General features: G+C 41.0%; 1 protein-coding gene across 2 annotated transcripts; it reads left to right on the forward strand.

The window, feature by feature from the left end:
• Positions 1 to 1,020: 1,020 nt before the first annotated feature.
• On the forward strand, positions 1,021 to 20,271 carry CDC16 (cell division cycle 16). 2 transcript variants are annotated; one of them, XM_083610689.1, is made up of 18 exons: positions 1,021 to 1,189; positions 3,090 to 3,144; positions 4,170 to 4,267; positions 4,971 to 5,009; positions 6,015 to 6,155; positions 6,556 to 6,715; positions 8,422 to 8,516; positions 9,662 to 9,795; positions 11,422 to 11,501; positions 13,672 to 13,721; positions 15,002 to 15,075; positions 15,336 to 15,461; positions 15,846 to 15,998; positions 16,551 to 16,614; positions 16,952 to 17,013; positions 17,866 to 18,001; positions 18,106 to 18,196; positions 19,500 to 20,271. In XM_083610689.1, exons 1-18 carry the CDS (start codon positions 1,142 to 1,144, stop codon positions 19,763 to 19,765), a joined length of 1,872 nt encoding a protein of 623 aa, XP_083466815.1. In that variant the 5' UTR covers positions 1,021 to 1,141; the 3' UTR covers positions 19,766 to 20,271. The 2 variants fall into 2 exon arrangements, with proteins under 2 accessions (XP_083466815.1, XP_083466816.1); XM_083610690.1 differs by lacking the exons at positions 1,021 to 1,189; positions 3,090 to 3,144 and adding an exon at positions 3,258 to 3,400.
• The last annotated feature ends 1,252 nt before the right edge of the window (positions 20,272 to 21,523 follow it).

Consider the following 21,523-nt stretch of genomic DNA (forward strand, 5'->3'; position numbering starts at 1 on the left):
AACATAAAAAGATTCGCGTAGTCACCAACAGGACAAAAGTAGTCATAAACCATAAATAAAACACATCAAAAGTACACAACCGAATCGAGCTCAGGACCGCATTACCCTGAGGACCTCCTCTCCCCATATAAACCGCCCAGAGGGTGGCAACACGAGAACGGATCCTTTTCTGCAGTGGCTCCCCATTTGTGGGATGCTCTCCCCAGGGAGACTCACCTGGCGCCTTCATTATATGTCTTTAGGCACCAGGCAAAAAAATATTCCTCTTTAACTAGGCCTTTTGCTAATTGATATCCTCACAGCCTTTTTTTTTATATGTGTCTGTGGGAATGGGGTGGTGTTATCATTTTGCTATTTTGTTTTACTTCATGTTTTTTATCCTGTATCTGTGAACAGTGCCGGATTTACGTATAAGCTAAACAAGCTACAGCTTAGGACCCCACTCTCTTGGGGCCCCCCAAAAAATTAGAAGGAAAAAAACCACTGGATGTACATTTCCAAAATATAAGATAAAAAACAAATAAAATAAAAACTACAATATTTTGTTATGTGCAAATGGCTTTAGATACCTCTAAGGTCCATAAATTACCATTTAGAATCTATTCAACACGAAAAACAGCGACAATTTGTTGTTGACAAAGGACAGCTGGACATATAAAGGGACCCATTACCTTCAGTAGCTTAGGGCCTCATCAAACCTAAATCCGGCTCTGTCTGTGAACTACCCTGATGAAGGGCGGTATATAAATCAATTCATCAAATAAATATAAACAAACCAATATTTCATAAGATCTGGGGGGGGGGGGGATACGGAAAAACCAATATCAACAGCAGCGATAACCCCGTCGCCCGCCTAAACAAAACTTTACCCCGCCCCTTAGCTCGCTCTGTGCAAATTTAAAAACGCCAGCGGTTTGTTTGTATTTTCCACGCCTCGAGGAACAGCCGGAACGTCGAGCGCAGGGGCGGCGTTTCCGAGGGTGCAATTATGACTGTTGCACCGAGGCGATGTCGCGGGGGAGCGCTATTGCCGACGGACCTTGTCAGAGGAGCCGCGAGCGGTGGTTGTTTAACGGGAAGGAGCTCGAGGCGAGGCGGCGGCTTGGCCGGCCGGCTTCCCCCGAGGGGTCTGTGCGGGGAAATGAACCTGGAACGCCTCCGGAAGCGGGTGAGGCAGTACATAGACCAGGTGAGCCAAGGCGAGAAAGGTGGGGAGACGCTTCCCCCCCCACGTCGTTCTCTCGGGGTCCCCAACGTCCCTCCTTAGCCGCCACCGACGCCCACTCTTTTTTGGACGGGAAGCTCAGCCTCAGCTCACCCTCCTCTCAAACCCTCCCCCCCGCCAACAATTGCCTGCCTTCTTCTTACTTGCAGGCAGCCTAAGGGTTGGTGCAGGCAGTCAGCTGCCTCTTCCTAAGGTGTTGCCCTTGTAGATCTCAGCAGGGTCGTGGGTTCGAGCCGCACGTTGGGCAAATGATTCCTGCATTGCAGGGGAGTCATGACCTAAATGAAGTACAGTGGTACCTTGGGTTACATACGTTTCAGGTTACAGAAAGTTACAGACTCCGCTAACCCAGAAGTACTACCTCGGGTTAAGAACTTTGCTTCAGGATGAGAACAGAATTGTGCTCCGGCAGCGCGGTGGCAGCAGGAGGTCCCATTAGCTAAAGTGGTGCTTCAGGTTAAGAACAGCCTCAGGTTAAGAACAGACCTCCGGAACGAATTAAGTACTTAACCCGAGGTACCACTGTACAGTGGTAAAGGTAAAGGGACCCCTGACCATTAGGTCCAGTCGTGGCCGACTCGGGGGTTGCGGTGCTCATCTCGCTTTATTGGCTGAGGGAGCCGGCGTACAGCTTCCAGGTCATGTGGCCAGCATGACTAAGCCGCTTCTGGCGAACCAGAGCAGCGCATAGAAATGCCGTTTACCTTCCTGCCGGAGCGGTACCTATTTATCTACTTGCACGTTGACGTGCTTTTGAACTGCTAGGCTGGCAGGAGCAGGGACCGAACAACGGGAGCTCACCCCAACGTGGGGATTTGTTCTGGAGGTCCATTCTTAACCTGAAACTGTTCTTAACCTGAAGCACCACTTTAGCTAATGGGGCCTCCAGCTGCCTCCGCACCACTGGAGCATGATTTCTATTCTCATCCTGAAGCAAAGTTCTTAACCCGAGATACTATTTCTGGGTTAGCAGAGTCTGTAACCTGAAGCGTCAGTAACCTGAAGCATATGTAACCCGAAGTACCACTGTAAATGAGTAGAAATACTTAACTAATAGTTCGGTTCTGCCCGCCTGCCCGCCAACATAAAGCCTGTTTCCCCGACATAAATCCCGGCTACGCCCATGCAGGGTGTTGGGCTAGATGACCCTCATGACCCCTTCCAGCTCTACGGGTTCTATGATTCTATCAAACTAGAATTAGCTAGATGTGCCTGTTGTTGGCTCTGGCTCCACCTATTGTTCACCTGTCTTGTCTTTCTCCCTACCAGTCCCTGGTTGCCACCGCCACATTACTTACCTGTTAGAAGCTATGTGCCTTTCCTAGCGGAGAGAAGTGGTTTCAGTGAGTGGCACAGTTTCTGTCCGACATGCTGTAGTTAAACGTACAGGAGGCCCTTCCAATATAAATTTACAGTCCTTCTCTTGGTGATAGTTCAGTGTCTCAAAGTGTTGATTGTTCTGGGTGGGTCATTTAGCTTCAATTCTTCATTTGCAAAATGATCAAATGGATTGTATATATAGTAATACCGGATTGGTTCTCTCCTGGTGGACAAGTAAAAATTCATTGCTTATTTGTATGTGCAATAATCCAGTTTTGTTAGAGAAAGTCTAAGGAGACAAAGGTTGAAATCCCCACCCATCTATAAAATTCTCTGAGTGACTATGAGCCAAGTCATACTATCTCAGCCTAATCTACCTCACAGAGTAGATAAAAAGATAAAACTGGGAGGTGACAGCAGGGGAGGGTACCATGTATGTTGCCTGGAGTCCCTTGGATAAAGGGTGGGAATCAAATGTAATCAATACAATTTGTTATAGGAGAAACATGTGTAATGCTTGTTCTTTCTTTGCCCCTAAAAATAGCAACAGTATCAAAGTGCTCTGTTTTGGGCAGATAAAGTAGCTTCATTGTCTCATGGTAAGTTACATATTTAACTTTAATTATACAGCAGTCAACTTTTCTAAAACTATTTTTGGGAAGTGTCTTCTAAACGAATTTTCCTTTCCTATATTGTGTTTATTTTTCTTCAGAAAGACCATGACATGTCTTTCAGGCTTGGATTGCTTGGGTTGATACCTTTGAAGTACTGTATTTACAGCAGAGGTGGGAAACTGGATCAAGCCAGCAGGATGGATCCTTACTTGCTCCACCACCTGCAGGCAAAGCTTGACAGGTGGGTGGGTCTGCCCACCTGTAAGCCAAACTCCTGTTTGCACTTTGCAAACATCAATGATCAGCTTTTCAACAGCACTTGCATAGTGTAGCACTTTTCAGGCGCTCATGGTCAGCTGATCAGTGATGGGTTGTGCTTGCAAATCCCACTTTTATCAGGGAGAGAAATATCGACCAGCCCTACAACTGATGTCATATAGAACATCACATGCAGAGCAGGAGGGTGTGACTTGTTGGAAACCTGCTGGTGGGCCAAATGGGGAGGTTTGGCAGGTCCACATCCAGAGATTTCCCATAACTGATTTATATGAATAAAAACTTCCAACATTGTGGTGTTTCACCATCATTGAGATACAGTAACTCTGATCTGGCTTGCATTGGTGTAAAAAAAATGACAGTGAATTTGCAGGGTAGTATATCTATTTCCCTAGTAAATGTTTGTAATGCTTGTAAATGATGCACATTATCTCCAAAATTGCAGTCATGTGGCCATTGTTTACACCCTTATGTCTAAAAGACTGTTAAATGCAATGCAAAATTCTAATGGTTGGTTTAACTTAGTGCTTAGACATTTTTCTCAGGTTGATAAAGATAGGATTTTTTATTGTTCTTTAATTTATCAATTATAGAAATACTTGCTTTTGGTAAATTAAGTGTTGCTGTTTTTTTAACGTGCTGTGAACGAAATATATTCCATACAAGCAAGATAAAGCACGTGAGTTTTGTGGGGGATCATATTGGATAAAGTTGTGTGGCTATTTCTTTTTTAGAAGACCCACAGGATATCTATTGGCTGGCTCAGTGTCTTTACCTCACAGCGCAGTACCACAGGGCAGCACATGCCCTTAGGTCAAGAAAACTAGATAAGGTAAGATACTGCAGACCAGTCTTGTTTCTTCCATTTTAGCCTTTTCAGTTTGTTGTACAAGTTGCTAAGTTGAGCATTGTCAGACATGCTGGTTGCTACACCTTCTGTAATAATTTATGAAATAGGTAACATATGAGAAAATAGTCAAAGCACCAAATGGGGATAAGATGGAATGGAACACGAGGAACTATTGAAATTATAGGTGCTGATAGCAGTTAAGCCAATACTGCAGAAGCAATGGGAGTAAAGTAAGAAATACAAATAGCATAGAAGTGGTAACATAAACTGCTAACCTGCTCACAGGTGTCTTGCTGAAGCCAGCGGTGGGTAGTGGTTACAGAAAAGCAAAGTAGCGTAAGACAATTTTTATTGAAAACATTCCTTCTGTTTCCTAGATTTTCTTTCTTTCTTTTAATACATAGATAAATAGGATTCTTTCAAGATTAATTAAGTCAGCAGGATCTATGTTGGCAGAAGGGAGATGATAGAGAGCAGTTCAGTTAGAAAGGCAATGGAAGAGTTGACTCTTGGCATGCAGAATGTATTAAAGGAACTGGACAAAATATGATAAACAGACTTGTGAATTGAAAGTACAAAGTAGAAGAATCACAATGCTATGCCAGGCATCACCATCTTTATTCTTTAAAAAGTTATACCTTTTCAAAGTGCAAAAGTATTTACACAATTTTAATTTCTCCCTTAGTTATATGAAGCATGTCGATACCTCGCTGCTAGATGTCATGTAAGTATTTACTTACATTAGAATGATTCTTCACTAAGCAGCCAGTATGTATAAGAAAATCACATGGCAGAAGGGATTATTTCTGCAGCTGAGATAGAAATGTGAAAACCTGAACTATTTTTAACTGCTAGCTTAAAATATACTGCAATTCAAATGGTAGTTTAAATGCTATAATTATTTTAAAGCTGTGCGTATTGAAGATTCAGGACAGTTAACACTATTGAATAAAGGAAACACACATTCCTTTCTTGAAAGCTCACATCTAAATAATATGCAGTAGGAATAGGGTGGGAAACCAGGGCCGTCTTAAGCATATCTGGCACGTGGTTCAAAGATCCCTCCGGTGCTACTCCCCCTTTCCCAGAGTTGTTGACCTTTCCCCAAGCCTCTGTGGGGATTGCTCTCCTCCCACGGAGGCTTGGGAAGGAAGCTGCACGCCTGCCAGCCATATAGTTGGTGGGGCGCAGCTTCCATCCTAAGCCTCTGCAGGGATTGCTCTCCTCCTGTGGAGGCTTGGGAGGCAAGCTGCATGCTCCCCAGCCATATGGTTGACAGCGCACAGCTGGCAGGCCTGCAGGGAAAGGGGAGGCCACCGGCAAAACCATGCAGCTCCCCCACTCACTGTGGCGCCCCTGAGAGGCCAGCACCCGGGCACAACTCGCCAGTAAGCCCAGTAGGAAATACAGCTCTGTGGGAAACAGAAGAACAAAGTAATAAGCACAGAAAGCTAGTCTTGGTATGGTGGCAAAGGTTTAAAGGGAAATAGAGAATGTAGGGACTAAATGAAACTAACAAAAAAGAGGCAGCTCTGTGGACGTTGAGGTTGAAATGGCTTTAGACTTTGTATGCCTGTATAACAACCAAAAGTGGTATGTGTGTTTATATGTGTAAAGTTGTTGTTCAGAATGAATTATGTCAGACTGCTGGTGGATGAGCTCTTTAAAAAAATATTACTTTTTGCATTGCCACTTTAAACATAACATAACTTTGAGTTTCTCTGTACAGTATGCTGCAAAAGAATATCAACAGGCTCTTGATATTCTTGACATGGAAGAGCCGATCAACAAAAGACTGTTCGAAAAATATTGTAAGGATGAAAGTGGTCCAAAGGACTGTTCCAATGACTGGGAGGTTTCACAATCTTCAGTGAGTAACATATTGACAGATATAAATTAATGTAAGCATATGATGTATTCAAGGCTGCAGGAAAAGTAACTAGAAGGCTTTGTGGTGATGTTAATTTGCAATAGCCTTGTGTTATGTCTTTAAATTTTAGCTTTGTAAAAACAGTATTTCATCTTTAAAAGGTTCGTGTTTGTATAAATAGAGTAAAGACACACATGAATCAAGTACACACCTCATGGGCTATGCCATGGTTAACCACTGTACAGATGTATAACACACTTAACTATTAATTTTATGCAGTGTGAATGGTCCAATCTGATGAATAAAATTCATTTTTTTGTTTCTAAGTTTTAATTTGTGCTCAGAATCAAACTGCAAACACTAATTCCTTCTCTGACCTCCACCTATTCTTTCCCATCAGATCAAGAGCTCTATTTGCCTTTTGCGTGGGAAGATCTATGATGCACTTGATAACAGAACCCTGGCAACATTCAGCTACAAAGAGGCCTTGAAACTCGATGTTTACTGCTTTGAAGCATTTGACCTTTTAACATCACACCATATGCTGACAGCAGAAGAAGGTTTGGATAACTCTCATCACCCCTACAGTTTTAAAACATTATTTCTCTTTGTCCAAAAAACTGTTTTAATCAACAAAATATTAAATTATTTCAGCCATTGAATAGAGATACCAGTTTTCAAAATAAATAAACTTTGCTGGTTATTCTCCAAAGCCGACAGAGCAGCTCAAACTCACAGTCTTCCTTGCTGGAGGTTTTTTATGTTTTGTTTTTGAAGTGGAGGTGTCCCTCTGCCCAGCACTGTCTGGTGCCACCAGCCTCCACCAATGAGGAAACTCTGCCCCTGGCAGGGAAGTCCTGTCACCATGGAGCATCCCTGTGTGCCCATCCAAACAGAGTTTGGATGGAAGATGCCAGCAGTGGTGTTCCTAGTGGCTGTAGACTTCAGAATGCTCCAAAGCAGGGTGTTTTTGTGGAGGAAAGGCTGGGCTGACACAGGATCTACTGGATCCTCAGCCAGCACTGCTGCCATCATGTGATAGCAACATGCTCAGTGTGGTAGCCCTCGGCTCAGTTGCACCCGTGCATGCGGTACTCTTTACTTTCCCTTCCTTGTATTAGGAAATGGCTAAAGTACGTTTTATTCCCCCCATGAAAATGAATTTGAAGGCAATGCTGCAGTTAAAGGTAAAACCAGCAGCACCTTCCCCCACTGATGGTGATCCTGCAAATCCTCTTTTACTTCTTTTCTGCCATAATGATAGGCATTTCATCAGTCCGAATATAAAATACAGCCTTCAAACTGGTGTGTGAATGCCATTGTCATCCTGCTTCCCTACCATTCCCTGCAATGAATAGGCTAGTGTTTATTAAATTATGAAGCAAGCCTCCCTTTTGGGGTATGGTGTTTCTAAGGCAGAAGGAATTACAGGAAGAGAGAGAGAATTTCTAGGAACCTTTGACCCTACCAGCTAAGATCTCATGCCTCCCTGGGGGAAAAAAGACGGTGATTCACATCTCTGCTATTTTATCATCCCGAAAAGGAAGTGCTGCTGAATGTGATTTTTAGGGGGGAAATCTTTTCCCCTTCTATTTTCCACCCCAATCTATCAATGGTACATAACTGCATATGATGGCACATAACTCCACATGCTCACTTCTGGAATGTGTTATTGGTGTCAGATTGTAAGATTTGCAGGACAGGAGAGAGGAGAAAGGCACAGGGCAGAGGAAATTCAGAAGGGAAGCACAGGCTCTAAAAGTTTTGGAGACATATTTATAGAATAATAATAATAACTTTATTATTTATACCCTGTCCATCTGGCTGGGTTTCCCCAGTCACTCTGGGCAGCTCCCAGCAGAATAGACAAAGACAGGTAAACATACATAGGAAGTAGCAGAGTGTTCCTAATTCTCTAGAAAGATTGACTGTATATCAGAACCTTATATCTCAATGCAACATGTTTTATGATGCTGTATGTGGTAGCAGTTGAAACATTTTTACCTGAGCACTGCTCCTGCCGCAAATCTCATGTTCAGTGAAATAACGCACCACATTTATACCATTGTACAAATATGGAAAATTTCATCCCAAACAATGTGTAATTTGATCCATATGAATTACACCATACAAATGCAATGCCACGAAGTATATTGTATCACTTACCCTCCCTATTTAGAGAAGTTTTTAATGTTTGATGTTTTATTGTGTTTTTCTTATTCTCTACCATTCTTCTGGAATTCACTTTTGTAACTGATGTGTTCAGAAAAAGAGCTGCTGGAATCTCTACCTCTAGGAAAACAGTGCACAGAAGAAGAAGTAGTATTGCTACATTTTCTGTTTGAGAACAAATTAAAAAAGGTAATAGTACTGTAGTTTAAAAGAAATCTACACTGATTCAAATGTAAATTTGATAACATTCTGTTACATATACTTTACTGTAACCAATAGCCTGTATTTTGCATCTTAGCACCTACGATTTGCTTCTTTTTGTGTCTTAGCAGTTTGCATCAGTTATTGTGGCCTTGCATACTATTTATTAATCAATCAATCAGAATTCACCCCTCGAAAGCTTTCAGTGTATCCAAATATGATATGCTATGTATATTTAATAATTCTAGAAGCGTCATAATGGCTATAATGGAAACAGTTTTCAAAATATGAAGCTAAGATCAGGTTCAGATTATCATTTGGAAAACTCTGTAGCCCTATGTATGTATTCTGCTCCTCACACAATTAGAACCTCATCAGTGGAGAGCATAGATGCTCTCGCTAGCTATGCGCCTTTCACTGTGTTGCCATCACATTTCCTTGCCGCTTGTCATGCATTGAAGGGCAAACATCTGCAGCAGCAAGTCTGCTATACTCATGAAGGCTCCCTACACAGTTTAGAACCTTAATTGTAAAATGTAGCTGTTGATATGAATAGCAGGAAGGGCAGCTCTAGATGCCTTTTCCCTACTCCCACCCTCATTGTGTGAGAAGACTACCTCCTAAACCATACAGGTCTATTCAGGCAATCTGGCTATTATTGTAGAAACAAAGACCCATGGAAGAACGGAATGATCCTGGTGGATTGTCTTTCATGTGAACAGAAAGGATGGCAATCTCCGCCCCACCCCCACCCACCCCCGTCGCCACCCTTAACAATAGGACTGCTTGAATTTATGAGGCTTTTACAGTGTTTTTTTTAAATGTCGATACCCTGTCTCAGGGCACTCGGTAAGCCAACTGATAGGTGATACAGCATGGCCTTGTTTGGATTAAGAACCGAGTTTAATGGACACTCCGTCATCCATCTGAAAAGAAGGTGTTAGAGCAAAATGCATTTGCTGGTTCTTGCTATCTTGTTAGGTCTTGCCTGCCACCTTTCCAGACAAAGTGGAAGCTTCTGAACCAAAGCCTAATAGGGGCGGGAGGAGGTATGTCATTGCCCTCTAGCAATAATGGTATTATGGATCTGAGCAACCACATGGTTCTCTATTGACCTTTCTTCTCTCTTTCAGTATAATAAGCCCAGTGAAACGTTGATCCCTGAATCTGTAGATGGTCTCCAAGATAATCTGGATGTCGTCGTGTCTTTAGCAGAAAGGCATTACTATAACTGCGATTTCAAGATGTGCTACAAGCTCACTTCTCTGTGAGTACATATATCAACAGCCTCTTACAAAATAGCATTTATTTGAAACCACTCAATTGTGGAAGCCAGTAGATAATTGTTCACTCTTTACTGAAAGCATCTTTTCATAGAGCGGAGATGAATGTAAAGCCTGGATGTGTTAATTGTTGGTTGCTACCGTTTGGAATCCCACCAGCTGTCATTGTATCACTTACACCTTGCCTGTTAGCCTTTTCTCAGTCTTTTACTAAAGGTTTGGGGGATAAATGTATGATAGTTTTGATGAGATAAGATCAGGGTTGCGGAGGTTTGTCCCCCAGATATTGCTGGACTACAACTCCCATAAACTGCTGCCAGCAGGGACAGTAGTTGGGTATAGTGCAAGTTGTTGGGTTGGTTTTTTTTCCAATTTTTTTAATTGATTTTCCAAAATTTTTAAACAAACAAACAAATATAAATCTTAACTGTACTTAATCCAATCTTAGTAACATTGTTAAATAACTTCCTCGAGTCCCCCTGCTGAGTTTCAGTGTATATCATTGTAACAGTTTTCCAAAACCAAATTTCTCATAAAATTAACTTAATCCTTAACATCATTCTTTCTTTTCATTTTAACTTTAAACATATTATTCTCTAACATCACATATTTAAATCCTAAGCCTATCTGGTATTTTCAAGTTTTTCCAATTAAGTTATCTTAGCATATTTAACTAAATAGTCTTTAAATTTCATCCATTCCTTCATCCATGGTGGTCTGGCAACATCTGGAGGGCCACAGGTTCCCCAGCTCTGGGTTTAGCTATTCATTTACCAAATATGTGCATTTGGAAGTGGATAATTATAAGCAGGGCACAAAGAAAGCTATTTCACACAATGTGTTTTTAAGTGTACAGTATGTCTAGCAAAGTAAAATAGTAGAGTCGTACCTTGGAAGTCGAACGTCTTGTGAGACTAACGTTTTGGCTCCCAAACGCCGCAAACCCAGAGTGATTGTTCCAGTTTGTGAATGTTCTTTGGAACCTGAACATCCTTCACAGCTTCCACGGCTTCTGATTGGCTGCAGGAGCTTCTTGCAGCCAATCAGAAGCCACGCCTTGGTTCTCAAACATTTTGGAAGTTGAACGGACTTCCAGAACAGATTCCATTCGACTTCTGAGGTATGACTGTATTCACAGATAACATTTGTCAGCAAGTCATGACTGGATGGAGCGAATGACTGTTGAGCGAATGCTGAGTCTAATCTTCTTTCCCCAGCGGCGAAGGGCCGTGGCTCAGTTCCTCATGTTCAGAATGTCCTGGGTTCAGTTTCCCAGTATCTCCAGGTGTGGGTGGGAGAGACTCTTGCCTGAACCCCTCAAGAGCTGTTGCCAGTCATTGTAGACAATACTCAGCTAAATGGATTAATGGTCTGATTCAGTATAGGGCACCTTTCTATATTCCTATTTTACAAAAATTGGGGGGGGGGAACTTTAATATCTGGAGCTGAAAACTACAGTCTTTTAGTGCCTCTCTGAGTACTTTGTATGATGGGAAGGATACAAAGTAATAAGCAATTCTACCATATTTTGCAAGAACAATCATCTATTTGCGCCTTAATTTTTATTAAGTTACTGTCCCTTGAGGGTTTTTATTTCCGCTTATTTTTAGAGTAATGGAAAAGGATCCATTCCATGCCAGTTGTTTACCTGTGCATATTGGGACACTTGTGGAGCTGAATAAAGCAAATGGTGAGAAGGTGTTTTAATACAAATTGAATATTAATTATTTTTAAAGGGATTCCTGGTCTATTTTTATTTATTTATTTATATTTTGCATTGACTCCTGAATAGGCCTTTCAGCTCTAATTCAGGAGTTAAGAGCTAGCATGGTGTAGTGAGTAGAACAAGGACCAGGGTTCTAGAGCTGTGTTCAAATTCCACTCCACCCTGCAGCTCATTGGGTGGCCTTGGTTAGTCTCTAAATCTCAGCCTAACCTATTTCACAAAGTGGTTGTGAAAATAAAATAGTATAGGAGAGAACCATGTCTTGCCACTTGGAGGAAGGATTGGCTCCATAGGCCAGAATTCAACACAGAACAAGCAGATTTTTTACTCATTCAACAGGATTTAACCCTCATCTCCTTCCTCCTGCACACCCCCAAAATCTACTCGGAGGGGGGTGTCTCAGCCTTTTGGAGCAGAATTTTAGGATGCAAGGGAAGCTTTAGGAGAAAGCAAGAGAAGGTGAAGTCCTGCTGCATGGGTAGAATTCTGTTCCTCTCCTAGACAAGCCGCATTGAAGGCAAGCCTTAATAAATAAATAAAATATGAGATTTTGTAGACAGATATTGATGGGTAGTCATAAAGAAAGCATAAGGACCCGTATTTGTGTGTTAATCCATATATGATGGATTTGATATTAACTAAAATTAATATAGCTATATTTCACTCTTTCATTGAGGGGTTCCTGCTACACATTTCTGCTGGTTCTGCAGTAGAAATGAGTCCATTTTCTCATTTAAAGGCAGAAAATTATTCATCCTGTTAGACAGTATATTTGCATTTTATGCCTTTATAATTTGCAGCTATTAAGATGCTACTTAAGTAGTTAATATTATACAATTCTTAAAATCAATTCCTCCTTTTTTAATTTTTAAAGGAGAAATGTGTATGCTTTCAGTGGAGCGCCAGGAAAAAAATTGTAACATTGAGTCATCCGTAGTGGAAAATAGTTAAATGAAATGTGAAATCTTGCTCAGTGGAAGGCCCACCCCAAGGGATGAGGACTACTGATTCCCTTGTTTCTAGCGACAAAGTTGGCTTCCTATTGTAAAGAAAACTGGCAGCCACACTACTAAATGCAAAAGCTGCTATACTGAACTATAACATGTTAAGTAAAAATTATCTACGGAATATTTTATGTTAAGATTGTCAAATATGCTGACCAGGCTAGAGTAGCTGTCAGTAGCCTGGTTCATATGGCATGGTAAGCCGACTGTGACTCATTAAAGGGTAAAGGGGACCCCTGACCATTAGGTCCAGTCGTGACCGACTCTGGGGTTGCGGTGCCCATCTCGCTTTATTGGCCGAGGGAGCCGGCGTACATCTTCCGGGTCATGTGGCCAGCATGACTAAGCCGCTTCTGGCAAACCAGAGCAGCGCACGGAAACACCATTTACCTTCCCGCCGGAGCGGTACCTATTTATCTACTTGCACTTGGACGTGCTTTCGAACTGCTAGGTTGGCAGGAGCTGGGACCAAGCAATGGGAGCTCACCCCGTCGTGGGGATTCAAACCGCCGACCTTCTGATCGGCAAGTCCTAGGCTCTGTGGTTTAACCCACAGCGCCACTCGCGTCCCTTCTGTGACTCATTAGGACCTCGCAAATGTCCTGGCTCCTGGCGCTCCCCCACTGACCCAGAACTTTTAGCATGTAACAGCTAAACCATGGTGATGCCCGAATGCAGGATTGTGATTAAGATCCTTCCTCCTTAGCCATGATCTCTAGCCCAGGTTTGCTCTATGGTTAATGTGGAGACCTTAGCCACAATCCTGGGTTCACATGGCATGCTAAGCTAAACCCTGGCATGGCTGCCATGCCACGCTATGGTTAAAGGACTGTCAAGAAGCAAAACGGGTGCCCGTTGTCTCCAAGAGCCAACACATTTGCATGGTTTTGGTAAACCATAGTTTGCCTTAGCATGAGTTGTGAATGAGCGCCTTTGAAAATAGACTTGAAAACATAAGAATATATTATATGGGATAGTTTGAGAGAAACAGCTGACAGCTTTATTCTGATTATCATTTTCAATCCAATAAAAATGTGAACAAAAAGGCATAACACTTTATTTTATCAACATTCAAGACGAGCTGCTACATATAAAGTATTGTTTAACATAAATATATTTCTTCTTCCTAGAACTTTTCTACCTTTCCCATAAACTGGTGGATTTATACCCAAATAATCCTGTAAGTTGTACTTCTGTTCTTTGTTTAATAAATGTGCTATGAATGCCATCAAAAAAAAGTTTAAAAGTAAGGTTAGGACCCATATAGTAGCATATACATCTAAAGTGAAATGTTATTACCATTATTATGGTAATTAACAGTTTATTATAATGTTAGCCTTATTGGTAGTACCACTTTTCTGTATAGGCTACATGAATATTCCTCAGTTTAATGGTACATAAAATGCTTAGCCTTCGACACCCCCCTTCCCAATCTTTAAAATTTCACAAATAGAGTAGGCATGGTAGAGAAGGGATTGCACTACTCATCACGCATGGAATCAAATTGGCTATCCACAAGTTGTTGAACCACAGTGTGCACAGCACCGACAATCACAAATTGTATACCTGCTGCTCAACAAAGTCACATTTTCTCAGCCACTAAATATTGTGGACTCCGTGCCACAAAAATAAAGAAACAGTCCAGCAAACCATTTCTTTTGGGAAAGGGATAAAATGTTGGTAACTGCAGTGCACTTGTTGCACTTGCTGAAAGGTTGGTTGATTGATACATGTCTCTTTGCTACCTTTTGAAAAAAGTGATAATAAAGGAACGTATTTCTAATGCTGTTTGCTTGAACCCACGATGTTCCTACATTTTAAATGGAACCGATCCCATACATTGGCCTTGTTTTCATGACACAGTAAGCCAAACCAAGGCTTACCAATTCGGATCCATGGAAAATAGCTTGCAGCCACCTTCCTTCTCCTTGGTCCTTTTTACTGCTGCACCAAGGCTTATTTTGGGCTACTGCTTGTGGTTAGTGAGGAGAGAGTTTAACCGCAAGTTGCAGTTCAAACAGCATGCTAAGCCAAACCTTTTCCTTACTCAGCACGGCACAGTATGTTTGCATGTTTGCACAGTCTCAGTAAGTCATAGTTTGACTTACTTGGTCATACAAAATTGTCATATCAGTACAGTACAGTACAGTACAGTACAGTACACTGTACAGCACAGTACAGTGATACCTCGGGTTACATATGCTTCAGGTTACAAACGCTTCAGGTTACAGACTCCGCTACCCTGAAATAGTTCCTCGGGTTAAGAACTTTGCTTTAGGATGAGAACAGAAATCGTGCTCCGGCGGCACAGCAGCAGCAGGAGGCCCCATTAGCTAAAGTGGTGCTTCAGGTTAAGAACAGTTTCAGGTTAAGAACAGACCTCAGGAACGAATTAAGTACTTAACCCGAGGTACCGCTGTAGTGTGCTTTAACATGTCTTGAATTTTATCTGGCAATTAGGTCTCCTGGTTTGCTGTAGGATGTTATTATCTTATGGTTGGCCATAAAAATGAACACGCCAGAAGATACCTTAGGTAAGTTTCACTTTGTCTTCTGTAGTCCTAAGGGTTGCTGTCTTGTAAGTTTACCATTTTAAGAAACCTTGTACTGTTAGCACTGATGAACTAAGTAAGGTCCAGGAAACCTTCTGTATGCCTGAAGACTGGAATTGGCACACTTCAGTAAATAACTATTCCCGGAGTAGTTGTACTTCAGAGTTACAGCTTTAAGTATTACGTTTAACATTGCAGGTTTCGTTGGCTCTTATTTCACGTACCTGGTTTTTATGTTTCAGCAAAGCCACCACCCTTGAGAGAACATATGGACCAGCATGGATAGCATATGGGCACTCATTTGCAGTTGAAAGTGAGCATGACCAAGCAATGGCTGCTTACTTCACTGCAGCCCAGCTGATGAAAGGGTAGGTCAAAATTAGATTGCCAGGGAATAGGGATGTAGTTCAATAAAACCATCTTGGCAAACGGGTATTAATATTGGATGAAAAATAAACAAAAATAATAATTTACTGGGAAAACATCTGCCATCAGAGATGTATTCAGTATTTGCAGTGAAATTAATATTTCTCTTAGAAAGTAAGCTTTACATTAGTTACTAGTGCAATATTATGGATATGCTTGTCAAAACAAGGAAACTTAACTATTCTGTCTCCCCCCCCATTTAAAAGTGTTTGCAGTATTTTTAAAACTATAGATCAAAGAGTTGTTTAAATGAAATGCAGTGCTGCCTTAAATGTCCTCATGTATTAGTTTTTTTAAAATTACTGTTTGTGTTCTTTTTTTTGTAGCTGCCATTTGCCAATGCTGTATATTGGGCTGGAGTACGGCTTGACCAACAACTCAAAATTAGCTGAGCGGTTTTTCAGCCAAGCTTTAAGTATTGCACCCGAAGACCCTTTCGTGATGCATGAAGTTGGGGTGGTAGCATTTCAAAATGGAGAGTAAGTTACTATTTTTAACTTTGGGTTGTCTTTGTACCAGATATCTGCACATAATTTCCTTTCTTGCATAGCTCCCCCTCCAAAACCTAGAAACCATTATACTGCCCACTTGTGCACTTAATGAACTTAGTACTAGTATTAATGTGTCACTTCAACTATTTCATATATAAACTATATCATGTTGACAATGCAATGGCAGTTACACCACTTATCACAGTCACTGATCACTGTAGTTTAGGAAATATATTATTTTTTTCCTTCAGTGATCAGATGCGGTTTTCAAAAAACAGCTAAGTACTTATCACTGCTTTTGTATCTCATGGGAATTATTTTTACATTGGAACAGTAAGCATCATTAACAAAACACATCTCTGCCTTTTTAAAAAAAAGAGAGAGATCCCATAGGCATCTTTCAATGCTGCATGCTAATGGCATTTTCTGCACTCAAGGCCCTATAGGTAATAAAATAGATAAGCTGTTAATTTGAAGAGACATATGCATAAGACATAGACATCTAAATGTGTTTTATCTTAGTGACTTATTTTCTTTCAGCTGGAAGACTGCAGAAAAGTGGTTTCTTGATGCATTAGAAAAGATCAAAGCCATTGGAAATGAGGTATTTTATTTTTATTTTTATATATAGATATAGAGTTGGCCATAATTTCATCTCAGCTGTTTGTGTTTTGAAAGTAGGACCCCAAAGTGCTATATTTGAAGAATCCCACCAAGCATTCTGCTTAAAAGCTACCCATATCCCAGAAGCAATACATATGCAGATCACCACCTTCCCACCTATGGTATTGCCCAAAAGTTTTCAAATAGCAAGTCATCCTTTGGTTCATGGGTGTTCATATTTTTTTTAAATAAGCCAATGGAATAGCTTGTTTACTTCAATCAAGATTTTGTTTTAGAGGCATTAAAATTTTGTCTTTAGATGTGATTTTGTCTTTCAGGTGACGGTTGACAAGTGGGAGCCTTTATTGAATAATCTGGGGCATGTGTGCAGAAAGCTTAAGTAAGTGGAACAGCGATTTTTACCAGTACTTAGTATTTTAAGTATTTATCCTTAAATGGTATGGCATTCCAGTTTTACTAAACCTTCTGTATGCATTTAATTATATTATCTGGCATGTTCATATTATATATTGAAGTGGAATGTATTGTGGAATATGGTATTCTAAACATCTCAGCTATTGCATTTTTTAAAAAGCAAGCTTCTAGTCTTTATGATAGAACAGTGAAAGCTCAGAGACCTGAGGTACTTCATAGAGTTCCTGAGGCCAGGATGTGAAACTTCATTGTCCTTCAAAATTCATAGTTTTCCAACACCTACTTGCACACCTTCACACACCTCCCCTCATCTCACAGCTTCCCTTCCTTCCTTCTGCATTCTTCTTTTCACCCTGTGGGCTGGTTTGTGTGAATGCTAAGCCATTGTTTTAGTAGCATATAGGACAAGCATCGCTAAAGAAATGTCAGGCTCATGCACTCCCTCCTTTCCTCTTTTCTCATGCAGGTGGTAGGAAGACTACTGCTGAGTTTATTTTCAGTTTTAAATAATTTCATCTTCGCTCACCTTACAGTGTGAATTCAGTGGTTTATTTAAAAGCCAGCTTCATAACTCATGGTTGAACAAATAACCATTGTTTGTTTTTAACCAGTATTCCTGGTTTGCATGGAATGCTTAGCTGAGATTCTTTGAAATGGCCAAGAGAACTACTGCTAAGATTACTTTCCATGTTAGGAGGGTGCTTTAACATCTGAACCAGCCCAGTGTACCATGTGTTTTTTATGGCCAATTGTTTACTATTTATATTTCCTAATAATGTGAATGAAACAATATCCTTGTCCATGTTTTTCTTAATAGGAAGTATGAAGAAGCTCTTGAATACCATCGTCAAGCTCTAGTGTTGATTCCTCAGAATGCTTCTACTTATTCTTCCATTGGATACATTCACAGTCTGATGGGAAATTTTGAAAGTGCAATTGATTATTTTCATACAGTATGTAATCTTTATAAAATTGGGGGGGGGATTGGTGTCAAGCTTGATGTGCTCAGTATGATCTTTCACTTTTCTTGATTTTGTAATTTGTCCTTTTTAATCAGGCCCTTGGTCTTAGAAGAGATGATACGTTTTCAGTGACTATGCTTGGACATTGCATAGAAATGTATATTGGTGATTCTGAAGCCTACATTGGTAAGCTGCGATTTTGTTACTGCTCTATAGCTATTCAAATGTTCCCACAGCGCTACGGCTGTCAGTACAGATGTGCATTCACGAAGAGCATTAGCACATTTTTTCTTGAAGAGCACTGGCACACTTATAACTAGTAAACCATTTGCTAAGTCCCCCAGAAGGCAGAAGGTCAATGGCTTTATTAAATTATTTTGGTAAGAAATTACAGCTTGGTTTAAGAACAGAGGGAGGCTGCTTACACCAGGTCAGACCATTGGTTCACCTAGCTTAGCACTGTCTAGCTAAGCTGTCCACCACTAACTAGTCATAACTCTCCATGGATTCAGACAGGAATCTTTCTTAGCCCCATCTGAAGAATCTGTAGGTTGAACTTGGGAAACATTAGTTTTGCTCCTCCCTACGCAGTAGAGTGGGACGCGGGTGGCACTGTGGGCTAAACCACAGAGCCTAGGACTTGCCGATCAGAAGGTCGGCGGTTCAAATCCCCGTGATGGAGTGAGCTCCCTTTGGTTGGTCCCTGCTCCTGCCAACTTAGCAGTTCGAAAGCATGTCAAAGTACAAGTACATAAATAGGTACTGCTCCAGCGGGAAGGTAAATGGCATTTCCATGCGCTGCTCTGGTTGGTCAGAAGCGGCTTAGTCATGCTGGCCACATGACCTGGAAGCTGTACGCCGGCTCCCTTGGCCAATAAAGCGAGATGAGCGCTGCAACCCCAGAGTCAGTCACTACTGGACCTAACGGTAAGGGGTCTCTTTACGCAGTAGAGTATGCATTGCATGCAGTTCTTCCACCACTGCAATTGCCAAAGTTTAATGATGATGCTGCCACTGGGGGGCCGTTCCATAAAATAAATACCAACAGAAGATTAACTTTCTTGACATAGGAATTACTGTGCGCATTCTGAATTATCTAAAGACGTACAAGTTACAGTCAATATGATGTATTTAGGGCCAGGGTTTAAATCTTCACTCAGCCATGAAGCTTATTGGATGACCTTGGGCCAGTCACCGTTTCTCAGCTTAAACTATGTCACACAGCTGTTGTGAGGATAAAATGGAAAGGAGCAGAACCATGTACATCACCTTGAGCACCTGGGGGGGGGAGTGGGATAAAAATGTAATAATAAAGTAAAAAATGAATCATAGAGGGGTGTACTTGATGGTCCCTGTGGTCCATTCCAGTTCTACAATTATGTGATTCTATAGATAGTGAACTTCGTCTTTTAAGAGTCTATGGGACTGGACAGAAATAGTATTTTTATATGGAAGCAATCTCATGGCGGAAATTAACAATCTCTTTCAGGAACTGCAATTAAGGATAAATTAAGATGCTATGACTTTGATGTGCATACTATGAAGACATTAAAGAACATTATTTCACCTGCGTGGGACGTGTTGGAATTTGATATAGAAAAGCAAACCTTAGAAGAAAGTAGTATCATGGCAGTGGAAGCACCACATCAGAGGAGAACTACGGAAGCACCCCCTCCATTAGATGAAACCTTTGAAATTGAAATGAATGAAAGTGATATGATGTTAGAAACATCAATGTCAGATCACAGTACTTGACTTTAAAATGCTAGAATAGATTCATCATCATGTAATGTGCATTTTTGTCACCTCATGCCTTCTTCAACTGCTGTTGACATCAGAGAACTGCCCACGACTGTGACAGTGTGTTTGTTTATACCAATTTTATTATGCAAAATAATCATATGTATTTTTAAACTCTTCACTGCATCCTGTGATATCTGTTACTAAAAAAGACTGTGAATGTTGAAAAATATTTAGTTTACAACATGTTTTTTTTCTGTGTCCAAGAGCTGATGAATTCCTGCCTTGGCTTTCTAACTTTCTATATTTCCATGTTAAATATGTGTCATAACAACCCCCTGCAAAATTGATGATTTGATACTATATTTTATTCTTTAAACCAGAATTAAAGTTTTCATTGCTTTGTTTGACTCATACACACAATTGTAAAAAAATATTCTTATCACCTGAATGCATTTCCCCCCTCAGTTTAATTGTTGCCAAGTCTTAAGTGTGGAAGTAAATACTCTTGTCTAGCCTCATTTGTCATTTCAGATTCCTTACTACTTCTTCACACTGTCTTCCTGACACAAGTTACATCCAAACACAGGTTATTGGTTAAATGAAAATTCAGGTGCTGCTGCGCTACAAACTTTTACAACAGGCATAGGAATCCTTCAGCCTGCAGGCCTACGGTAATTAGAATCCACAGATCCAAATTTAACTCCTGAGGCTGTCTCCTAAAAGCTGCACTTTTAGGACATTAGATGTGTGGCAGATCCAAAGTACTCTTGGGAGCCTCAGTGTGCTTTGATGGTTCCCTGGCACAAGAGACTTCTTATTGTCACCTATCTAGGCTATACAGTGGTACTTTGGGTTAAGAACTTAATTCGTTCTGGAGGTCCGTTCTTAACCTGAAGCTGTTCTTAACCTGAGCTGCCACTTTAGCTAATGAGGCCTCCTGCTGCCGCCGCACGATTTCTCACCCTGAAGCAAAGTTCTTAACCCAAGGTACTATTTCTGGGTTAGCGGAGTCTGTAACCTGAAGCGTCTGTAACCCAAGGTACCACTGTATACACATTAGTGGCTTAAAATGCAGTGAGGTTGTTTCCAGCCACTGTGTTTCAAGTCACTTTATGTTGCTGTGCACATCAGAGAGGGAGGCAGGCAAGATGTCTTCACCCAATGAGCATTGCCGAATTTATTTCCCTGCACCTAACTCTTCAGTCAAACTGTTGTCTACACATGCACAATGGCTGACTCAAAGGTACACACTACAGCTTAACTGCTGCTTACACTTTCAAATCAGATGGGAGCACATCAAACAAAAGTATTTCTCAATAAACTACTACAACTGGATTGTGGTTAGTTAACATTATATGCTTGGCTTCAAACCCCAAAGGTGGAAACACACTGTGTACATATACAGCCCAGAACTACCACAAGAAGTTACAGCAAATCCCCAATCCACTTTGAAAACATTCTTACAGTATTCTACAATAATACTTACATGGAGATACTGGATAAACTAGAGTATTGAAGGCACACAATGTGTCGTGCTTACAACATTTGCAGCCTAATAATTATGAATTGCTTTGGTGAGGCAACATAGGGCAGTGTGCTTGACAATGAGACTCATTTCTATGGCATGTTGTAGGGGATGTCTACCTGGTGGTGTGGCTATGTCATGCTTATTTTGTGCTGCCCAGCTTCAATTCCCTAATTCAAAACTAAGGTCATTGCATATTAATGTACGTTGCTCAAAAACACTTTTTGCCAGCCACATTTCTAAAG

The sequence above is a fragment of the Podarcis filfolensis genome (genome assembly GCF_964270895.1).
Source record: "Podarcis filfolensis genome assembly, chromosome: 4".
Taxonomy (NCBI): Eukaryota; Metazoa; Chordata; class Lepidosauria; order Squamata; family Lacertidae; genus Podarcis; species Podarcis filfolensis.

Bases quoted from the DNA above. Each gene is read 5' to 3' on its own strand.
- CDC16 (XM_083610689.1), top strand. From the start codon at position 1,142: ATGAACCTGGAACGCCTCCGGAAGCGGGTGAGGCAGTACATAGACCAG. The intron at 1,190-3,089 runs GTGAGCCAAGGC...CCCTAAAAATAG, and splicing joins TGAGGCAGTACATAGACCAG to CAACAGTATCAAAGTGCTCT. The intron at 4,268-4,970 runs GTAAGATACTGC...TTTCTCCCTTAG, and splicing joins GGTCAAGAAAACTAGATAAG to TTATATGAAGCATGTCGATA.